The sequence below is a fragment of the Cupressus sempervirens genome, chromosome 1 (genome assembly GCF_028749045.1).
Source record: "Cupressus sempervirens isolate cs-2001-9-10 chromosome 1, ASM2874904v1, whole genome shotgun sequence".
Classification (NCBI taxonomy): Eukaryota; Viridiplantae; Streptophyta; class Pinopsida; order Cupressales; family Cupressaceae; genus Cupressus; species Cupressus sempervirens.
In genome coordinates, this window is record NC_143118.1 from 598,575,028 (window position 1) to 598,594,024 (window position 18,997).

Below are 18,997 nucleotides of genomic sequence, written 5' to 3' on the forward strand. Positions count from 1 at the left end.
TTAATTTCTAATATTTTTCCTTCCCCAATGTTCAAATATTTAATTTGATATATTAGGGGGACTTGACAACACACCAACATAGATCTCAATCTATTCAATTTAGACAACTCATACCCTAAACAAGGTAACCATTTCTTCCTAGGTTGAATAGCTTGCATGATACAATGATCAGTGGTGACAATAAAGGTAACATCTTTCTTATATTCCTCAATGATAGATAGAGGAATCATGTCTCTTTGATGTATTTGACATTTCATGATAGAAAAAAAGAAGGGAAACCATCATCCATCTTTTTCATCCTTTCTTTATTCAATAGTCTATTATAGGCTTTTTGTGCAAAAGGTTCATTTTTAAACCACACAATGGAGCCAAAAAAAAAAAAAAAATCCCCAAGCAAATTACTAGAGAGCCATACCAAAAAGATACATTCTTTTAGCTAATCTTAATAGCTTTAAAATTTTCTATAAATTGATCTTTCTAAAGGGATCAAAGATCATAATCTTTACCTTTCACCATATTATACACCACTCTAATTATAGTTGCTAACACAATATTCACTCATTTTTTGTAGTAGATCATGTATCCAGTGAGGCAATGCTAGTCTTGAGTGACATTCTATCAGTGGAACACTAGTTAGAAAATTTACTTCATATGTTTTGACACCTTAGGCTTGGTACTTTGCCAATATTACTAAGAATGACTACACATATATCACTTCCCTTGAAATTAAATGGTATTCATCTTCAAGCCAATAAAATACATCATGGAACCTACTAATTACTTTCCTTACCCATGTTTTATCACTGAAATTAAGGAAATCATTGAATACATGCAACTTCTTTTCTTTGAAAATGCTAAACTCAAGTTTTTCTCCTCCATTATTCATAAACAAATTCCTTTCCCATAAGTTTTTAGTTCCATAAGTGTTGAGCTCTTCCATCTTGCATTTGATATGAATGAAGATGCTTTTAGTTGAAATGACTTCATGAGGGATCCTTGACCAAAAACCTAGACATGTCATTCTTAGTAGAGATACTAGGGCACAAATTAAACAAAGGACAATGATGCTAAGACTAGTCAATAAATGCAAGTGTATGGTTTCCAACCATTTTTATTGTAATTGATAAACTATCAAGCTCAATTGTTGAAACTTGCAAGGTGAATCACACAATTCTATCTGAACTTTGACTTGTTCTTTGCAGAGTGTAAAATGAATTGAAGTGATTTGTATTAACTTGGAAAACTTGTTATTAGTGTAAATAAATGAAATCAATGTATTTAACTCAAATTTTGAAACTTGCAAGGTGAATCACACAACCCTATCTCAACTCTAACTTGTTCTTTGTAGAGTGTAAAATAAATTGAAGTGATTTGTATTAACTTGGAAAACTTGTTATTAGTGTAAATAAATAAAATTAGTGCATTTAATGCACTATATGTCCCCACATAGGGACCTTTATAAAAATATTCCCTTTTATTTATGTTGATGCATATTGCCTTAAAAATTTATATCTCTTATGTAATGTCTTTCACTTTATAGCTATGAGAGACATATATATTAATTTTCTTTCCTTCAACAATAGCCAAAAGGTTGTTTAGTTTTTGGTAGTGATGAGTATTGGTGTTGGCCTTATCAACATCTTTTTCAACCCATATATTTTGTGTCTCCTCTTTGAGTTCTTATTTTTGACAATCTTTGTCAACTCTTTCCTTCTTATATCTAGAAATTTACAACTTCTTAATGTGTCCTATTTTGTTATAGTTGTAGCATCTATTTCTTGATTTTCTCTTCCTTAACCTACATTGGTTAGACTTTTTACCGTAGATAAAATGTGTAAAATAATATTTAGAAAATTTCCTAACATCTCTAGGTTTCTACATTGATTTTCTTTATGACCAAAATAATTGCAATTGAAACATCTACTGGTAAAATTTCTAGGGTTATTATTAATCCTACTTCTAGAATTCAACACTTTATGACTAAATCTATTGTATTTTTAACAATGGCCATTGAAAGAATGAAAGTTCATACTTGCTTGAGGGTTTGCTAGAGTCTTATCTTTAACAAAAGAATCAAGGGAAATATCTTCCTTACCAAAAATGACTTGTCAGCTTCCATAAGGGTGGGAGTATATGAAGATTCACCAATTTTACAACCAAGTCCTTTCCTATCCTTGGGAAATCCCTGAGAATTTATTATTTCATCTAGTTTCACAGAACTAAACTTTTCCTTTTTACTAACATTACAATCTCAACTTGGTTTGACTATAGTGACATGATCTCTTGTTCAAACTTCTAAATTTTCAAAAGTTTTTTTATCTTAATCAAATTGTTTAGGACTTTTTTGGCTTGATCACTTTCTTCAATTTTGGATCTTTGATCAATGATGGTCTTATTTTCAAACTTGAGCTCATTATTGACTTCCTTATTTCTTGAGTTAAATTTCCAAATTGTCCTTTCAATTTTTGGATAAAATCACTTACCAATTGAAGATCTTCCAATAAATAAAAAAATTCATCTTCAACTGATTCTAGATCTTTGAATATAATAAGCATGCATCTCATCCATGTTGGATATAGGTGTCATAGGTTTAGCATATTCCTAGATCTCCTTCAAGTGATTAGATTCTTCCAAAGGGATTGGCTCTAATAACAATTGTTAAATCCCCAACATACTAAGAGGGGAAAGGTGAATCAATATATCCTTAAAATATCTAAAGCAACTACTTATTAACCATAAAACATATTTTATCCTTAGACAGTATAAAAATAGAAAATAAATTCACAACACATAAGAACAATAACTTTTTTTTGTGGAAACCCAAGATGGGAGAAGCCATGTGAGAGGGTTAGTTCCAAGTATCATGTAACTGGTTATATAATACAAAAGGGTGGCTCATCGCCAGAGTACAAAAGTGGTATAGAAATTTCTTATAAAGATGTACTAAAGAACATGCATCAACACATGCGTAGATTTGAGTTCATAGTGAATATCAATCTTCCTCTTTTACATGTACATATATACAAACTCTTAGATCACAAAAGCCAAAGTTCACATAAATACATTATCATCAAAGTTGTATATAAGTATCTAAAAATGACTCTTTGTATACACCAACCATCGATACACAAACTTTCTCTATCAGCTAAATATCAAGCATGTAGATGAACACAAAAAATGATGACCATCTATTGACTAACATTATAACAACTAGCTAATGATTGAACTAAGTGAAGATAGATTTTGAAATCTCATCAAATATACTATTAATAGATAACACAAAATGTGTGTTGTTAATGATTGGTAGAACCAACACTAATAAGACTAACTTAGTAGCCAATACATGAAACTCTTAATAAATATCTAAAACTCCAATAAATGGCATCAATGAAAAGTCAACAATTAGAGGGGATAAAATCTTTACCCAAAGATCTCTTTTCAAAAGATTCATTATAAAATCAGTAATAAGTCATGCACAATCCATTCAATATTCTCCTTATAAAATTACACAAGGAGACTATATGATTCTAGGGATTTATCATTTCTTAGAAAAGTTATTTTCTAAATGATCTCATCAAGTCCAAGGGGTTTAGCTTAGTTGGTTGAAACAATGAGTTCTCATTGTGGACACCCTTGTTCAAATCCCAAGAGGGACACCTTTGCGAAATTCTAAGTTGTGACTCTTGGCCTTATGTTGGTTGTATTCATCTCATTTGTAAGAAGTGGATTCTAGGTTGTGACTCTTGGTCTTCCAATTATTGTTTCTAGTGTGATTGCTCAAAAGGAGCTTGAATAAGTTGTAATTGTTGCTCTTAAGGAGCACCAATATGTAAATGATCTCATCAGAAAATGTACCCTTATTCTATAGCTCTACATCATCCTCAATGACTTTGTGAGGAACAATACTTTTAATTTTATTGATGGCATCTTTATTTCCAAGGTTATTGTCTACTAGAGAAAATAAGATGTAGTAGAATTATTTGAAAGAAACCAATGTGTCCTTTAGATCTTTGATATTCCTATTATCTTCCCTTATACAATCTTCTTTCTCTAAGTATTCTTTAATTTTGAGGATTAGAAAGAATAGTTTAGAACACATATCCCCATATTTAAGCCAATTGATTCTAGCTCTAGTTTTAAGCCACACAATCTTTCTATTTTTCAACCTTATCAGTGCATCTTTGGAAATTTTATGAGCATCTTGAACATCCTTGATAGTTTGGTTCTCCCTAAGGCACTCTTCAACTTTGTAGAGATCATCATGCAATTTAGATTCCATCTTTCTCATATTTATCTTTTTGTCTTCCAATTGCTTGGAATAGAACCTTCCAATTATCTACATTTTACTTTCACCTATGCCTATGATCTCATAGACCCAATCTGTTCTTATTAAAAATTGAAACAATCTTGTTTGCATGTGTAAGATCTTCATCCAACAAGAAGCTTGAGTTCATCACAAAAGTATCTCTATAACTCCTTTCCACAAGGGGTGAATCATTACAAGGAAAGATAACATTAAGTGGATGGTGATCTAACAAAGAGTATGAAATAACTTTAGAGCTATTACCCCCTCTATCTTATACAAAATGGAATACATCTTTATTTGCACAATTGATCTAATGTGCTATAGATTATATTTTCTCCTTGTTGAAATTTTCACCATGAAAACCACATGGAATTAGGCTCATTCTTCTTATCAACCAAAGGTTCAAAGAGTCTTAATTTATTCATCATTATATATAAAGAAAATATCTTGTCTTACTTCCATTCAAATTTGGAACATCATACCTTATATAAGGGGCTCTAAATCCTATTGAAATCCCCCTAGATTACAAGCTATATCTTCCATTTGGGCCAATCTTTTTGTTATAGCCATTATATGCATATAAGGAGAAGATTCCATACTCCTTGTCTTTGCAATTGACAACTGCCCACATAATCCTATTACAAGGAGAGAAACCCCATATCACCACATGTTTTCTCCATTGGTGTAAAAGTATAACTACACCCACCTTACCTTTATTATGCTTGGTAGTGAAGTAATTTGCATCCCTCCCAATACATCTGAGACTAATGTCCATAGTAAACTGCACAACTTTAACCTCCTGTAACATGAAAACATCCATTTTCTTTTGAGATCTTAAAAGGCTTTTACAACATATTTTCTATGTAGGGTTTCCAAACCCACCACATCACAAGAAATATAGTCAATCTCAATCAGAAATCATTGTTCATTATCCATTGTTGTGCTAAATTTCTTATATCACTTAAGTAGCTTAGTTTTATAAACACTGACTTTAGAACTGATAGCAATATATCCACTAGGTCTCCCCCTTCTTTTAAAATCACGTGTTTGTTCCACCCCCATGAGGGAGGAATTGTCTCTCCTTATTCTCCTAAGCTTTTCAAGGGTAGGTTTTCCAACGTTGGATTTCACATCATATTCCCTTAATCCATTAGTAAGATTATCTAGGTTAGTAGTGCCCATGTATAGTACAATATCTCCTTCATTAGCATCAAAGGCTAATCCTACAAGGGAGCTATGTTCCACACCCCCTCTTTTAGCAAAGATAACCTTAAGGCATTGACTAAGGGTGATAACCTCCTCACCGTTCCTCTTATTGTGGTCAATAAAGGAGGCAACAACCACACATTTTTCAAGTCACAGATATTCCCTTTGAAGGTCTAAACTAATATTATCATCACCAATGTTTCTAACCACATCATCCTAAGACTTGGAAAGTGTTTTACTAGAATTTGAATACTTTTGTGTTGATTTCCTTGCCAAAATTGAAAACTCCATTTGGGCTCTCCCATCAGAAGCTCACAAAGAGGTTAGACAAGATTGTGATGTTGCTCTTAAATGAGCCAAGCCTCCTAAGAGAAACATTCCTAAACTTGAATTTCTTGCTTTCAAGAACCTTTTGCAAAACAATGACCTCATTATTTCTAGAGCTGATAAAGGCAACACCATGGCCATTATGAATAAGGGAGACTACATCTCCAAGATGCTAACTCTCCTTTCTGATTCGACGAGCTACAAAATTGTAGTCTGCAACCCATGTTCCAAAATCCTCAAACTAGTCAAAGTCGCGGTCAATAGCTCTTCTCTTGAAGAATCCACTAAGTGACTTCTTATTCCTTCCAAAGAAGTAACTCCTTGCATTTACAGAGTCCCAAAGATCCACAAAGCCAATGTCCCTCTTAGGCCTATTGTATCTCCATTCTTCTTCCCATCACCACCCTCGCTGAAAAGTTGGGGTGCTCAAAACCCTAGCTCTCAGGGCCCTTCAAATTTGTGACAATGACAACATTGACCAGGAGCTATCCCACCTTCGCCAAGTCTTCAGGCTCAATGGGTATTCCAACCATAGTATATCCAAAGCTTTTAAGCAAGCCAAGTCGTTTCACTCCACCTCGAGACCTCCCCCTTCCCAACTTGATACTACCCCCTTCATCATCCTTCCTTTCATTGAAGGCATCTCGCATAAAATTTCCAAAATCCTTCTCAAAAAAGGAGTGCATTGTGCCTTCAAACCTCTTTTGACTATCAGGAATCACTTGCCCCCACTTAAAGACTCTAGAAACACCTTCTTTGAATCTATGGTCTACAAAGTTTTATGTTCTTGTGGGATTCCTTACATTGGGGAAACAGGTAGATTATTTACCACGAGAATCAGGGAGCCTAGTGCTGACATCAAGCATGATAGGGTGTATAAATCGGCCTTAGCCAAGCATTCATCCTCCACCACACATCACATTTTTTTGGAAAACACTCAGATCCTTATGAAAGACGAAAGCTATTATAAGAGAAAGATGAAGGAAGCGATTGAAATTTTCAACCACCCCTCAAACCTCAATCGCAATGAAGGTTGGGCCCTTAGCCTGGTGTGGCACCCACTCATATCATCCATTAAAAGACCCCATCAGTCCCCTAGTTGATTTTTTACCCATCCTTCTCATGTCTCTAGTTTCCTCCGGTCTCTGTATCTTCTGCTTCTTTCATTCTTGCCCCCTTGCTCTCCAATCCTCCCCCTTTTAGTGCTTCTTTTGGATCTCTTTAGTTCCCTCCCCCCTCTGCCCCTTTTATTTGTATTTTCAATTTTTAACTTTTAATTGTTCAACTCTTCATCTGTATGTTCTTGCTTCGGCTCCTTCTCTCCCCCTTGATTTCTTTTCTTTTTCTTCCCCTTGTTTTGGGTTTCTCATGATCTTTTGCCCCATTTGTTTGTCAATTCACACTTGCACTCTTGTGGGTTCAGGTTCTATTGTCTGTAGATACTCTCTTTTTTATTCCTTTTTCTCCTTTTTATATTTGTTTGTTTGTTTTCTTGTGTGTTTATTTGTATGCCTATGTGTATGTTTGTAGGTATAGTGTTATTTATATGCATGCCTGGTTTCATATATTCTTACTTGCATCCTTTTTCTTCTGTAACGCCCCGCCAAGGGATCCAAAAGAATTAACCTAAAGTTTCACTAAGTTAGCTAAACATTTTTTTTTTTTTTTTAAAGTAAGAAAGTATAACATACACATAGTAGTGGAAGCAATAACATGTAATCATCGACAAACATACATTGTAAGTTACATTTCTTAAAGATCCCAAGACGTTGAGTCACGTTTAAATTTAATTAATTCTAAGTCTAACAACTATCACATACATATGAAAGAATAATCAGAAAGTCCCATGCCCATAATATACATTTGTTTCGAATGCCTCTCGGCAAATTAATTCGGAATGCCCAATCATCCACTGTACAAGTCACAGGGTATGAAAGGCTTAAAAGAATATACATATGTAAAGATCAAGATACAACATCCTCAAATCCATGATACAAAGTACAATAAAAATATATGAAACTATTCCCCATACATGATACATCCATACATCCATAATGATAAAACATCTATAATAAAATCTAACCATCCATCATAATAATCCAAAAACATAGTGAAGGTAAATGCCAATCACGAAAACTCCAGCCACGGTGACCACGGAACGGATCTCAATGGTAAGAGTAAAAGCACTACCACCCAACCGCGTGGAACCTAAATGGTCCACTCCCACCGCGCTGAGGAGATAGTCTCAAGTCCCAAATAGGATAACAAAACCTATAATCATAAGTACTCTCTAAGTCCAGGAAATCCTATAAGTATGCTAACTCAAGGGTTCCTAAAAAGATCGACATCTAAATCCCAGAGGTACCACAAGACACGGAGGAAACCTAATATGCAAGTGGGAAAGTGTCATCGCAAAAGTCACGTAGAAGTTACCCGAGCAATCCCTTAGGAATCCCGGGTCCCTACTGATCCTGCGGCCACTAGTATCCTCTCGTACTGACGAGGCCTACTATGGAATGCAAGGTCGTAACCAAGCGTTCTCTCTACCCCATCCTAGTTTGTACTAGCACTCAAGGCATGGGAGAGAACATACAATTATCTTGTTAGGTTCATTTTCTCTCATTTAGTGTAAATGTTTTCACTTATTAAAAGCAACTTACAATGGGTTTCTCAAGGCAGCCTCTTAGGGCTCCGACCCCCATTGCAAGCCACTTCCCGATTCTACACATAGATAACCTACCCTAGCTTATGAAATCATAAATCAAAGAATCATAATAAAACCACCTCAGTCCTATACAAGCAACTGAAAGACATCATAAAAGATAAGCCACAAAATTACATCAATTCTTCATGAGCAACAGATAATATCAATTAGTAATCATATGATCACGACAGTTCTCTATCAGCAACTGAAGGCATCAATGATAAGTTACAAAATTCAATGGTTCTCCAATGAGCAACCAGAAAGTATCCCAATAGTAAATTACAATACTGATCGAAGACTCCAAAATGGTCAAGTCAACACATGACATCATCAAGAACATAACAAACCCTTCAGTCCTTTCAAGCGACTGAAAAGCAATCCAAGTATAACTGATCGAGACTCAAAAATGGTTATCAAATATAACTGATCGAGACTCGAAAATGGTTAAGTCAAGTATCTCAAATACGTACATCTGAACTTCACACAAGGAAACTAGAAAGCAATAACAAACAGTAAACACAATCATGTCATAGAGCACTTCATCACATTACCATGGTCAGGTTAAGAAAGATTGAGACCAAATCATCATGACATCACAATCACAACCCCGAGCCTCTGGTAACAACCTAAACTGGTCAACGCTAAACCAACCCCATAACATTCAAAGCATAAAGACAACATCAAAGTCTCAGAAATTGGATTTGAAAGTATATTATTGAGTTAAGGTAAGGTTTATGTTTCAGTTTAATGTCGAATTCAAGTAACTAGGTTTTCACAACTACCCTTTACGATTAACCCATTTCTATAATAACTTTCATTAAATCAATAATCCAAATCTATAATTTAGTCAAATAATATTCATTATTAATTAACTTAATTAAACTAATTTTAATTAAATTAATCAATAATTGCTTGTTCTACTTACTTATCTTAATCTATTCATTAATTGTTAATTTATTAATATTTAAACCAAAATTATTAATAAATTAATATTTACAAACTATGTTTAATGCATTTAATATTTATTTATTAAATATTAATAAAGATAAAACTATTATTAATTTAAAATATATTATAATTTTATTAATTAAAAATTTTAAATAATAATAAAATTTGTTTTAAATAATTAAAATTATATATAAAAAAAAACGAAATGAAAAAAGTTTTTTTTTTAAAAAAATCAACGTTTAAAGCCCGTCGGCTTTGCCGCAGGCCTGCGGTCGCAGGGCCTGCGGCGGTAGGTACTTTGTACCTATCGTCGCAGTACCTACGACGTAGGTACTGTCAGCTCCGTCGACAGTGGGGGTGGGCACGGGATAATTCCCTCCCCCCCACTAATTACATATATAAATATTTTTTTTGTTTTATATATTATATATATTTTTTAAACAAAAGAATACCATTTCGTTTATAATAAGATTTTTATTAATAAACCAATTAATTATATATATATATATATATATATATATATATATATATATATATATATATATATATATATATATATATACATATATAAATAAAAGCATTGAAAAATTGGTTCCCTTCTTTAAATTGATATAGAAAATATAGTCAATCATTCGAACTTCTAATTTAGAATTTCAATATTAGATTCAACCCTTCCCATTTAAATCTCATGTATACAGAAGTTTATAAACAAGCATCTGATAAATTCCAATATCGTAATGTTTAAGTATTCCTCACAGAGAATTTCAGATTTACAAACCCAAGACACGAAGAAGACAGAAAAGGATAATTGCGTATTTAATCGATAATCAAAAACACAAGACCCTACCTGATCCTGATGCTATTATGCAATCTCCAGGAACTATAAGAGAATTCGCTCCTCTCAATAATCTTCTTCCGAAAATCTTTCTTTGGTATTAGCCTTCTGAAATTCGCTCCCAAAAGTTGTCTCCCCAAAAATTCCCGTCCAACTTTGTATATTCCAAAAATGAACCCCCAAAGTTGTGATAAGCAAATTCTCCTCAAATCGGGGCACTAATTGTGCGTTCACCCGAGAAGACTCTTTGCACAACTCAGTTAACTCCAAATTAACCTTTATTATCTTTTCTTTTATTTTGCATTCAACTTTCATGCACATTAAGTTGATTTATTAAATAACTTTATTTAATATTCTACTTGACTTCTATTTTAAATTAATTTATTACTTTAATCTCATGTGCACTTTTAAGAAATTAAAATAACATTATTAATTTCTATAATTTAATCTTTTAATTTAATTCTCATATTTAAACTCATGCTTAGATCATGCGATCTAGAATTCTTAATAATTTAATGTCTTTCAACTTTTTATTTATTTTAGAACTTAATTGATAACATATTTAATTAATTTAAATAACAATAATATTTAGCATTTATTTAAAAATGAACTCCAAATATATTATTATTAAATTAAATAAATATTATCCTGTTCTAAATTTATCTTTGAGCTTTAATCTCCAAATTTAGTTCTTTTATTTAATTAATTTCTCAATTAATTAAATATTAAAGATATCATAATAATTCTCTATTAAATTAAATCATTAATTAATCTTTTTAATTAGACTTAATTACTAGAAAACACATCAAGGACTCATATAACAACATACGAAAACCCAACATAGAAAAGCATATACTAAATCAAAACAAAAAGGGTTATAATCCCGAATTACATCATTTGATGCATTCGGAGGGTACTTAACTCAGGTACTTGTCCTAATTATCAATTAGGACAATTGGCTAAAGGGTTTAGGGATTGGACTTAAGAGTTTATCTCCCCTCTCTTACCATTGAAATAATGTGATAGGGTACGCTCATCCTGACAATTCAGGGAAATCGATACCCGGTACCTGCAACCTGCATAAAATTCACGCATGTACAAACACAATATTCTAAGCTAAATAGACAATGGCAGGAAGTGGTGCATCGTGTAGATCCCGTCTAGCAGGTAACTACGACTCCCTTCCTTAACCACATCAGAAACATCATACATAAATAAAACAACACGCACACCATACACATGCAGTATGGGGTAAGTATCCATAAGAAGCACATGGAATAATAAACCATCTAACTTATCATCATCGATAACTGAAACCATTGAATAATCATCATACATGCATGAAATATAGAGTACCAAGTAATCTCATCATATAATAAACTGAGTGTAAAACAACATCTGATAATCTCTAAAATAATAATACTAATCATCAAACATAAATTGGCCTAAAAGAGTTTGGCAATGATATCAGAAATGTAGCTCGAAAATGTAGACTAGGAGCAGGCACTACATCTTCTTTATTATTTTTATATATTTAGGCTAGTATATTTATATTGTTATACACACACACACACACACACTAGGTTACATAGATAATGAGATATATGCTAGTATATATATCATTATATATTTTTTATTTTTTTATTTTTTGTTCATGCGTGTATGCATATACATTTATTTATATGCATATATCTACTTTGATGCATATATACTCATTTTTATTTCATATGTATGTATACATATGTATGTATACATATGTATACATACATATGTATGTATACATATGTATACATACATATGTATGTATACATATGTATACATATGTATGTATACATACATATATATATATATATATATATATATATATATATATATATACATATATATATACATATATATACATATACATATATATATATATATATGTATACATAGATATATATATACATATATATATGTGTGTGTGTGTGTGTGTGTGTGTGTGTGTGTGTGTACATAGATATATATATATATATATATATTTATATATCTATGTATACATATGTATACATATATATATATATATATATATATATATATATATATATATATATATATATATATATATATATATAGATGTATACCTATATATATGTGTGTGTGTGTGCATTTATTTATATACATTTATCTACTTTGATGCATATATACTTATTTGTATTTCTTATATATATATGTATGTATACATATATATATTTATATATATGTATACATAGATATATATATATATATATACATATATATGTATATATATAAGTATACATAATATATTTTATATATATATATATATATATATATATATATATATATATATATATATATATATATATATATATATATACCTGTGTGTGTGTGTGTGTGTGTGTGTATTGTTACATTTATACTCGCCTATTTTCATCTTTTTCTCTATTATATATTTAAATATTTATTTATACTAGTGTATGTATATATATAGTTATAAATATACACAGGGTTATATATATAACGATATACATACTAATACATAGATAGATAGATAGATAGATACACACACACAAACACACACACACATATATTTATTTATATTTATATTTATATTAAAATAAATATTTATATACTTATATATATATATATATATATATATATATATATATATATATATATATATATATATATATATATATATATATATATTTATTTATTTATTTATTTATTTATTTATTTATTTATTTATATTCATAATTAGGCCTTATTAGGTTGGTTTTTCATCTCATTACCTTTAAACTTATTTTTCGCTTGTATTTTTCTTTCGTACCCACCACTCTTCCCTTTGGCTTTGTGTTGTGATTTTTAATTTTTCTCCTCTCTTTGTTTATTCTTAAGTTATTGATTTATTTGTTTATTTCTTTGTTTATTCATTTATCTAACTATTTTTTTCTTTTTCTTTTTTTGTCTTTATTTTCATTGTAAGTGAGTTAAATAATAAATATTTATTTATTTTATAATTAGATCCTTATTAGGTTAGTTCTCATTCTCTTCTCATACCCTTGACTTTTCACTCGTAGTTTTCTTCATTGTCCTCTCCTTTAGGTTATACGTTGACTCAATTTTCTTTTTAACTCTTATTTAGTTTCTTATATTTTCTTTTATTTTTATTTCTTATTTAGTTTCTTTTATTTTTTAAGTTAGATGTTTACTTTTTGTTCATTCACTTATCTAGTTATTATTATCATTATCATTATTATTTTTTATGTTATTTTTGTCTTCACTTCTATTTTCTCTTTTTATAATACCACTTTAATTTTTAATTGAAGTTTTAATTCATTCTTCAATTGGTAGTTTGTACTTCATTTTGGTTTTCTTGACCTTATTTGTTTTTCTTTTCTTCTTTTTTCTCTTGATTTGCATGTGGCTCCCCCTTGCCCTTCCCTCTCCTCTTATTATTTAGCCTGGTTTGCAACATATTATTCTTCTACATTCTTAGCTCTCTCATTAGCATCCTAATGATGGATCATAGAGTATGATCTGAAACGTTGATGCTAATAAATCTTACACAATATCACCCAGAAGCTCAAATACAAAATATCATGGATTGAGGAAATCTGTTGCAATTAACTTCTTATCTATTCAAGCCTCACCATAGTTGCCCCATTCAAACTGTCTTTTGATACCTCATCCTCCTTATTCAAGGCTATGATCTTATTCCTCTTAGGGAGAGTGGAATTATAAGAACCATTAGGAGACTCTTTAGAAAGAGAGTTTCCCTTATGCATAGTGCTCTCAATATTCAATTTCTTTCAATCCTTACTAGGGTTTCAAACAATTGTTTCATCTTGTTGATAATCAACTATTGATAATTCAAGGTTCTCTTCTTAGGGTTTGGGTAGGAGAAGAAAATGAACATTGATGGTTCAAATAGGGTATCTTAGGGAGAGATAAAAATATAGATTTGGGTCTCAACACATCTTTGGCAATGGCGTAGAGGAATTCATGGTCAACCGAAATGTTTTGAGGAGAGCTCTTGTAATGGGTGGGTAGAGAATCAACTACGACCAGATATGTAGAATCAATAATATAAATCATCTTTTGAAGATGACGAACATCTGGGGTCTTTCCTAGTCTTCTCTCTTCATTATGAAGAATATATCTCCCTTTAGAATTAAGATTATCCAAGGGGGGTTTATCTAGAGGCTTCTTGGAGTATCCTTCCTCAAGATTAGGTTTATCAGTGTGATTATTAACATTTCTAGTAGAGGACACGAGTTTGGATTTTTTTAACAAAGAATAGTTCCTCCTTAAGTGTCATTCTTTTTGTCGAGAAAACACACATTCAACCCCCTTGGTATTCCACATGGAAAATGACATAATAATCCTCAACTTCAACAACAATTTCATTAAGAAGATCCACGAAAGTCTTGATGACCAAAAGCAATCTAGCATCCATGTGCAGGAGATGGGAGGTAGGTTGGTCAATCCGGAGTCCATTTCTCAAAGGCTCAATGACTTTAGGAAGCCATTTGCACAACATTGGTGGAAAATAATGAATAGTAACCCATCTAGTGTAAGACAAGGATACCACCTCTTTATAGTTAGCCTTAAGGATCCAAGGGATATCCCAGGATAGCCTTGAATTATGGTCCAAATTTTTCTTTTTACCTCTTATTTTTTACTACATGCGTCTTTGAAGAAAATGATAAATAAGCTTCTTTGTACCATTCTACAAAATGCCAAATGGAACCCTAGTTTTTAACACGTGTGATTGCAACCTTTTGTTCAACAAATTCTTATATGACAACTTAGTAGAGTCCAAAATGATACGAAAGATAACAATCCACTTCAACCTAACATTTTGCTAATGCAATGCTTTAGACATAATAGAGTTTGGATTGATAAAGAGTTTAGAGGCAAAATAGTCCTGACCTCCTTGTACTCCATCTTTGCTTCTTGAGTCTAGCAACTGGTTATCAACTACTTTGAATGCAACATCCTTCTGGTTCTAACAACCCTTTATGATTGCTTTGAATGAAAACCTAGCATCAGATGTTGACAACAAAGGTTGAATAAATAGAGAAATAGAGTCTCCATCATCCATAAACCACATGGGTAAACAAGATGAGAGCAATCAATGTGCAATTACATAGAGGGACTACCTTACGCAAGACAAGCTTGGCTTGCTCTTATGTCGAAGTCAGTCGCTTCCAAAAAGATTGAAGTTATAGAGCCCTAATAAAAACTTAATCCAAAGGAATTTCAAGGTGCCTTTCAATTTCAATTTGAAATAATCTTGAATACATCTTTAGAAATATATAATCAAGTAATTTTCTTGTTATCCCATCCTCAACCATATACTATATCTAGGATCATGTATTAAACAAAATGTTTTTCTCTTTCTAATATAATGCATTTAATCTTGAGCCCAAATTCTAATATGATAAAATTGAACTCAAACAACCTATTCCAAGCACTAGAATTATCTTTAAGTTCATATAATGATAATATATACAACTAACAACCACTCATAGTTCTATCTCGATAAATGAATACATAACTAATTTGAAGATATGGTTTAACTATAGCACATCTCCTTAAAAAACACATCATTCTCTATAAATACTATTTAATCTCATTAAATACACATTTGCATTCACAAAAGTATACGATTTTCCTCTTAATAAACCTTCATCTTCCACATACAAATTGTACATTAATATATGATTGCTAGTTTCTTATTTGTAATTATCTTTTATTTTTATCAATACCCACACCCAAAAAATTTCCCCTTGGAAGTAGCTGAATACTTCTTAAGCCCGCTCTTCCCTATTTAAGAGACGTTTTGCAGTTTTCTTAAGATCTTTATAGGCAAGCGACAAACGTGTCCAGTTTTCCACCCCAATTTCACACATATCTTCCCCAATTCATCTGTATATACACATTAGCTCCATCCATTTCCTATCAAGAACAACGGAAGCCATGGGAACTGTGCTTGGAAGAATTAGTGTGGAGACGCCTAAATATCAAGTATTAGCCAAAGGGACTGATTATGAAATCAGAGAATACGAAGCTTCCATTGCAGCCCAAGTAACATATGATCCAACCCAGATGAAAAGAGGAAGAGATGGAGGCTTTATGATCCTTGCTGACTACATTGGAGCTGTTGGAAAACCCAACAATGTGAAGAAGCCACAGGAAGAACATCAGGAAGGGGAAAAGATAGCCATGACTGCCCCTGTCATAACACAGGAGACTTCTGAACCAATTGCAATGACAGCACCTGTGCTGACAGAAGAAGCTTCTGAAGCTAAGAAAATGGTAACCATGCAATTCATTTTGCCCTCTACTTATACTATGGAGAATGTCCCTAGACCTAAGGATTCTAGGGTTTCTATCAGGGAAATGCCCAAAAGGAAATATGGGGTTGTTACTTTTAGTGGGGTTACAGATGAGGGGGTTGTGAAGGATAAAGTTGAAATGCTTAGAAAGGCTCTGGAAGAGGGTGGGTATAGGGTAACAGGGGACTATGTATTGGCTAGGTATAACCCTCCTTGGACCTTGCCTTTTCTCAGGACTAATGAAATTATGCTTCCTGTAGAGTAGGATTTGTGTTTCTTGTTTAGGGTTTCATAGAAAATTTCAGGAGTATTCAAATAAGTAGTATTATTTTTCCATGCAGCACAGATGTGTAAAAAGTTGCTAAGGGTTTGATTTCAATCTTCAATTGACCTATTTTTCTTGTTTAGAGATTCATAGAAAAATTGAATTTTGTGTAATTGGTACTATTTTTTCCTGTAGAGTAGGTCTTATGTTTCTTTAGGGTTTCATAGAAAAATTCAGGAGTATTTAAATAAGTAGTATTATTTTTCCATGCAGTACAGCTATGTAAAAAGTTGCTTATGGTTTAATTTCAATCTTAAATTGACCTATGGTCCTTGTTTAGAGATTCTTAGAAAAATTGAATTTTGTGTAATTGGTACTTTTTTTCCTGTAGAGTAGGTCTTATGTTTCTTCTTTAGGGTTTCATAGAAGGATTCAGGAGTATTTTATGTAATTGGTACTATCTTTTATGTAGTGCTGCTCTGTAAAAAGCTACATAGGGTTTAATATCCATATTCAATTGTATGTTGGATTGTTGGATGTACTGAACTAAGATTCTCATACTTTATTGCGAATTTTTTGGGTTTATTCCAGTTTTAAACTCCTTGTTCTTGGGCAATTATATGCTCTTCCTTGCCTGTAAATTAAATAGTCAGTATCAGAACTACAATTTTAATTAATCAACAGCCAGATACATTTCTCTATTTGAAGAGATTGGTAATGTTTGCAATGTCAAAATAAAATACATTATTCATTTCTCAAAATTATATGATATGATTCAATTGAAATTGTTCGCATGGAACTTGTAGATGAGATTTTCTTGCCACTTGAATTCAGAATTCAAAATATCAGAAAACATTAGGGGAAAGAGGAGTATTGGCAAGAATGAAAACTGTCATCAATTTTTGCACAAATCAAAGTTTCAGTGCTATCATGGAAATGCAAAAATCAGTTTTAAGGATGAAGAGATGCAGGAGTCAAAATAATTATTATATTACAATAAGAAAGAATTAGCAAATATTTGACAAATCACAAATTTATTGTGACTATCGCAAAAGGGTTGGTGAAAGCAATTATGGCAAGAGAGAGGCAATCAAAATTATTTCATTATAACTTCGATAAATCATAATGAAAGCTTCATTGTTGCAGAAGCTTTTTCATTGTTTTATAATGTTATTTTTGGGAAAAAAAACTTCAAGCAAGTTTTTAATTTTTTCAAGAAAAAATCAAAGTATTATAAAAGAGATTGCTATAAAAGTGTATGGCTTTTAGATAGCAGTTATTGTAATAGTCCTGAGGTAATGGCTTCAGCAACGCATTGTCAAGATGTAATCTAAATTCAAAGTCATAGCTAAAGGTATCATAATCGACACCACAAAACAAGGTGAGATAAAGTGCTACAATATTTTTATTGTGATTATATTAAACTTATATATGGTTGTTTAAGACCGAAACAATGTTATAACAATATTTTTATTGTGTAGAAAATGATACAAATTGAATTTTTAAAAAAATTACAATCTGAAATACAAAAAGGTTATATTAGACTTATATATGATTGTTAAGACTAAAACAATGTTATAAATATGATGCATCATGTTTACAGGACATGTAAGTATGGACCTTTAAACATTTAAGGGCCAAATCTACTTCTTAAAAGAAAAGAAAATGGTGACAATATTATCATATATTAATGTGATCAAGTTATTGAAGGCTCTATTATTCATATTCTAGTAAGAAAAGAAAATGGCGAAAATATTGTCATATATTAAGATGATCAAGTTATCAAAGGCTCTATTATTCATATTCTAGTAAAAGATGTTGGGGGAGAAAAATGTAAGAAAATCTTGGGGAGTAAAAATTTCAATTTAATTTGTTCAAAAAATAGGACATGTTTATAAATTTTTATAATTAATTTTATAAATGGAAAGAATTTCTTTTCTTTATTACCGAACTTAACTCAATTGAACATTATATCTTTATAGGCATTTTAACTCCTATAATTAATTCCTTTGCATAGATGGATTGAACAACTCAAATTCTTACAAGTGCGTATGCAACCAAA

General features: G+C 31.5%; 1 protein-coding gene across 1 annotated transcript; it reads left to right on the plus strand.

The window, feature by feature from the left end:
* Positions 1–16,168: 16,168 nt before the first annotated feature.
* Positions 16,169–17,276, plus strand: SOUL-1 (SOUL heme-binding family protein). Its single transcript, XM_089832268.1, has one exon. It carries the CDS (start codon positions 16,312–16,314, stop codon positions 16,933–16,935), a length of 624 nt encoding a protein of 207 aa, XP_089688394.1. The 5' UTR covers positions 16,169–16,311; the 3' UTR covers positions 16,936–17,276.
* The last annotated feature ends 1,721 nt before the right edge of the window (positions 17,277–18,997 follow it).

Excerpts from the sequence above, each read along its gene's own strand:
- SOUL-1 (XM_089832268.1), top strand. The coding sequence starts at position 16,312 with ATGGGAACTGTGCTTGGAAGAATTAGTGTGGAGACGCCTAAATATCAA.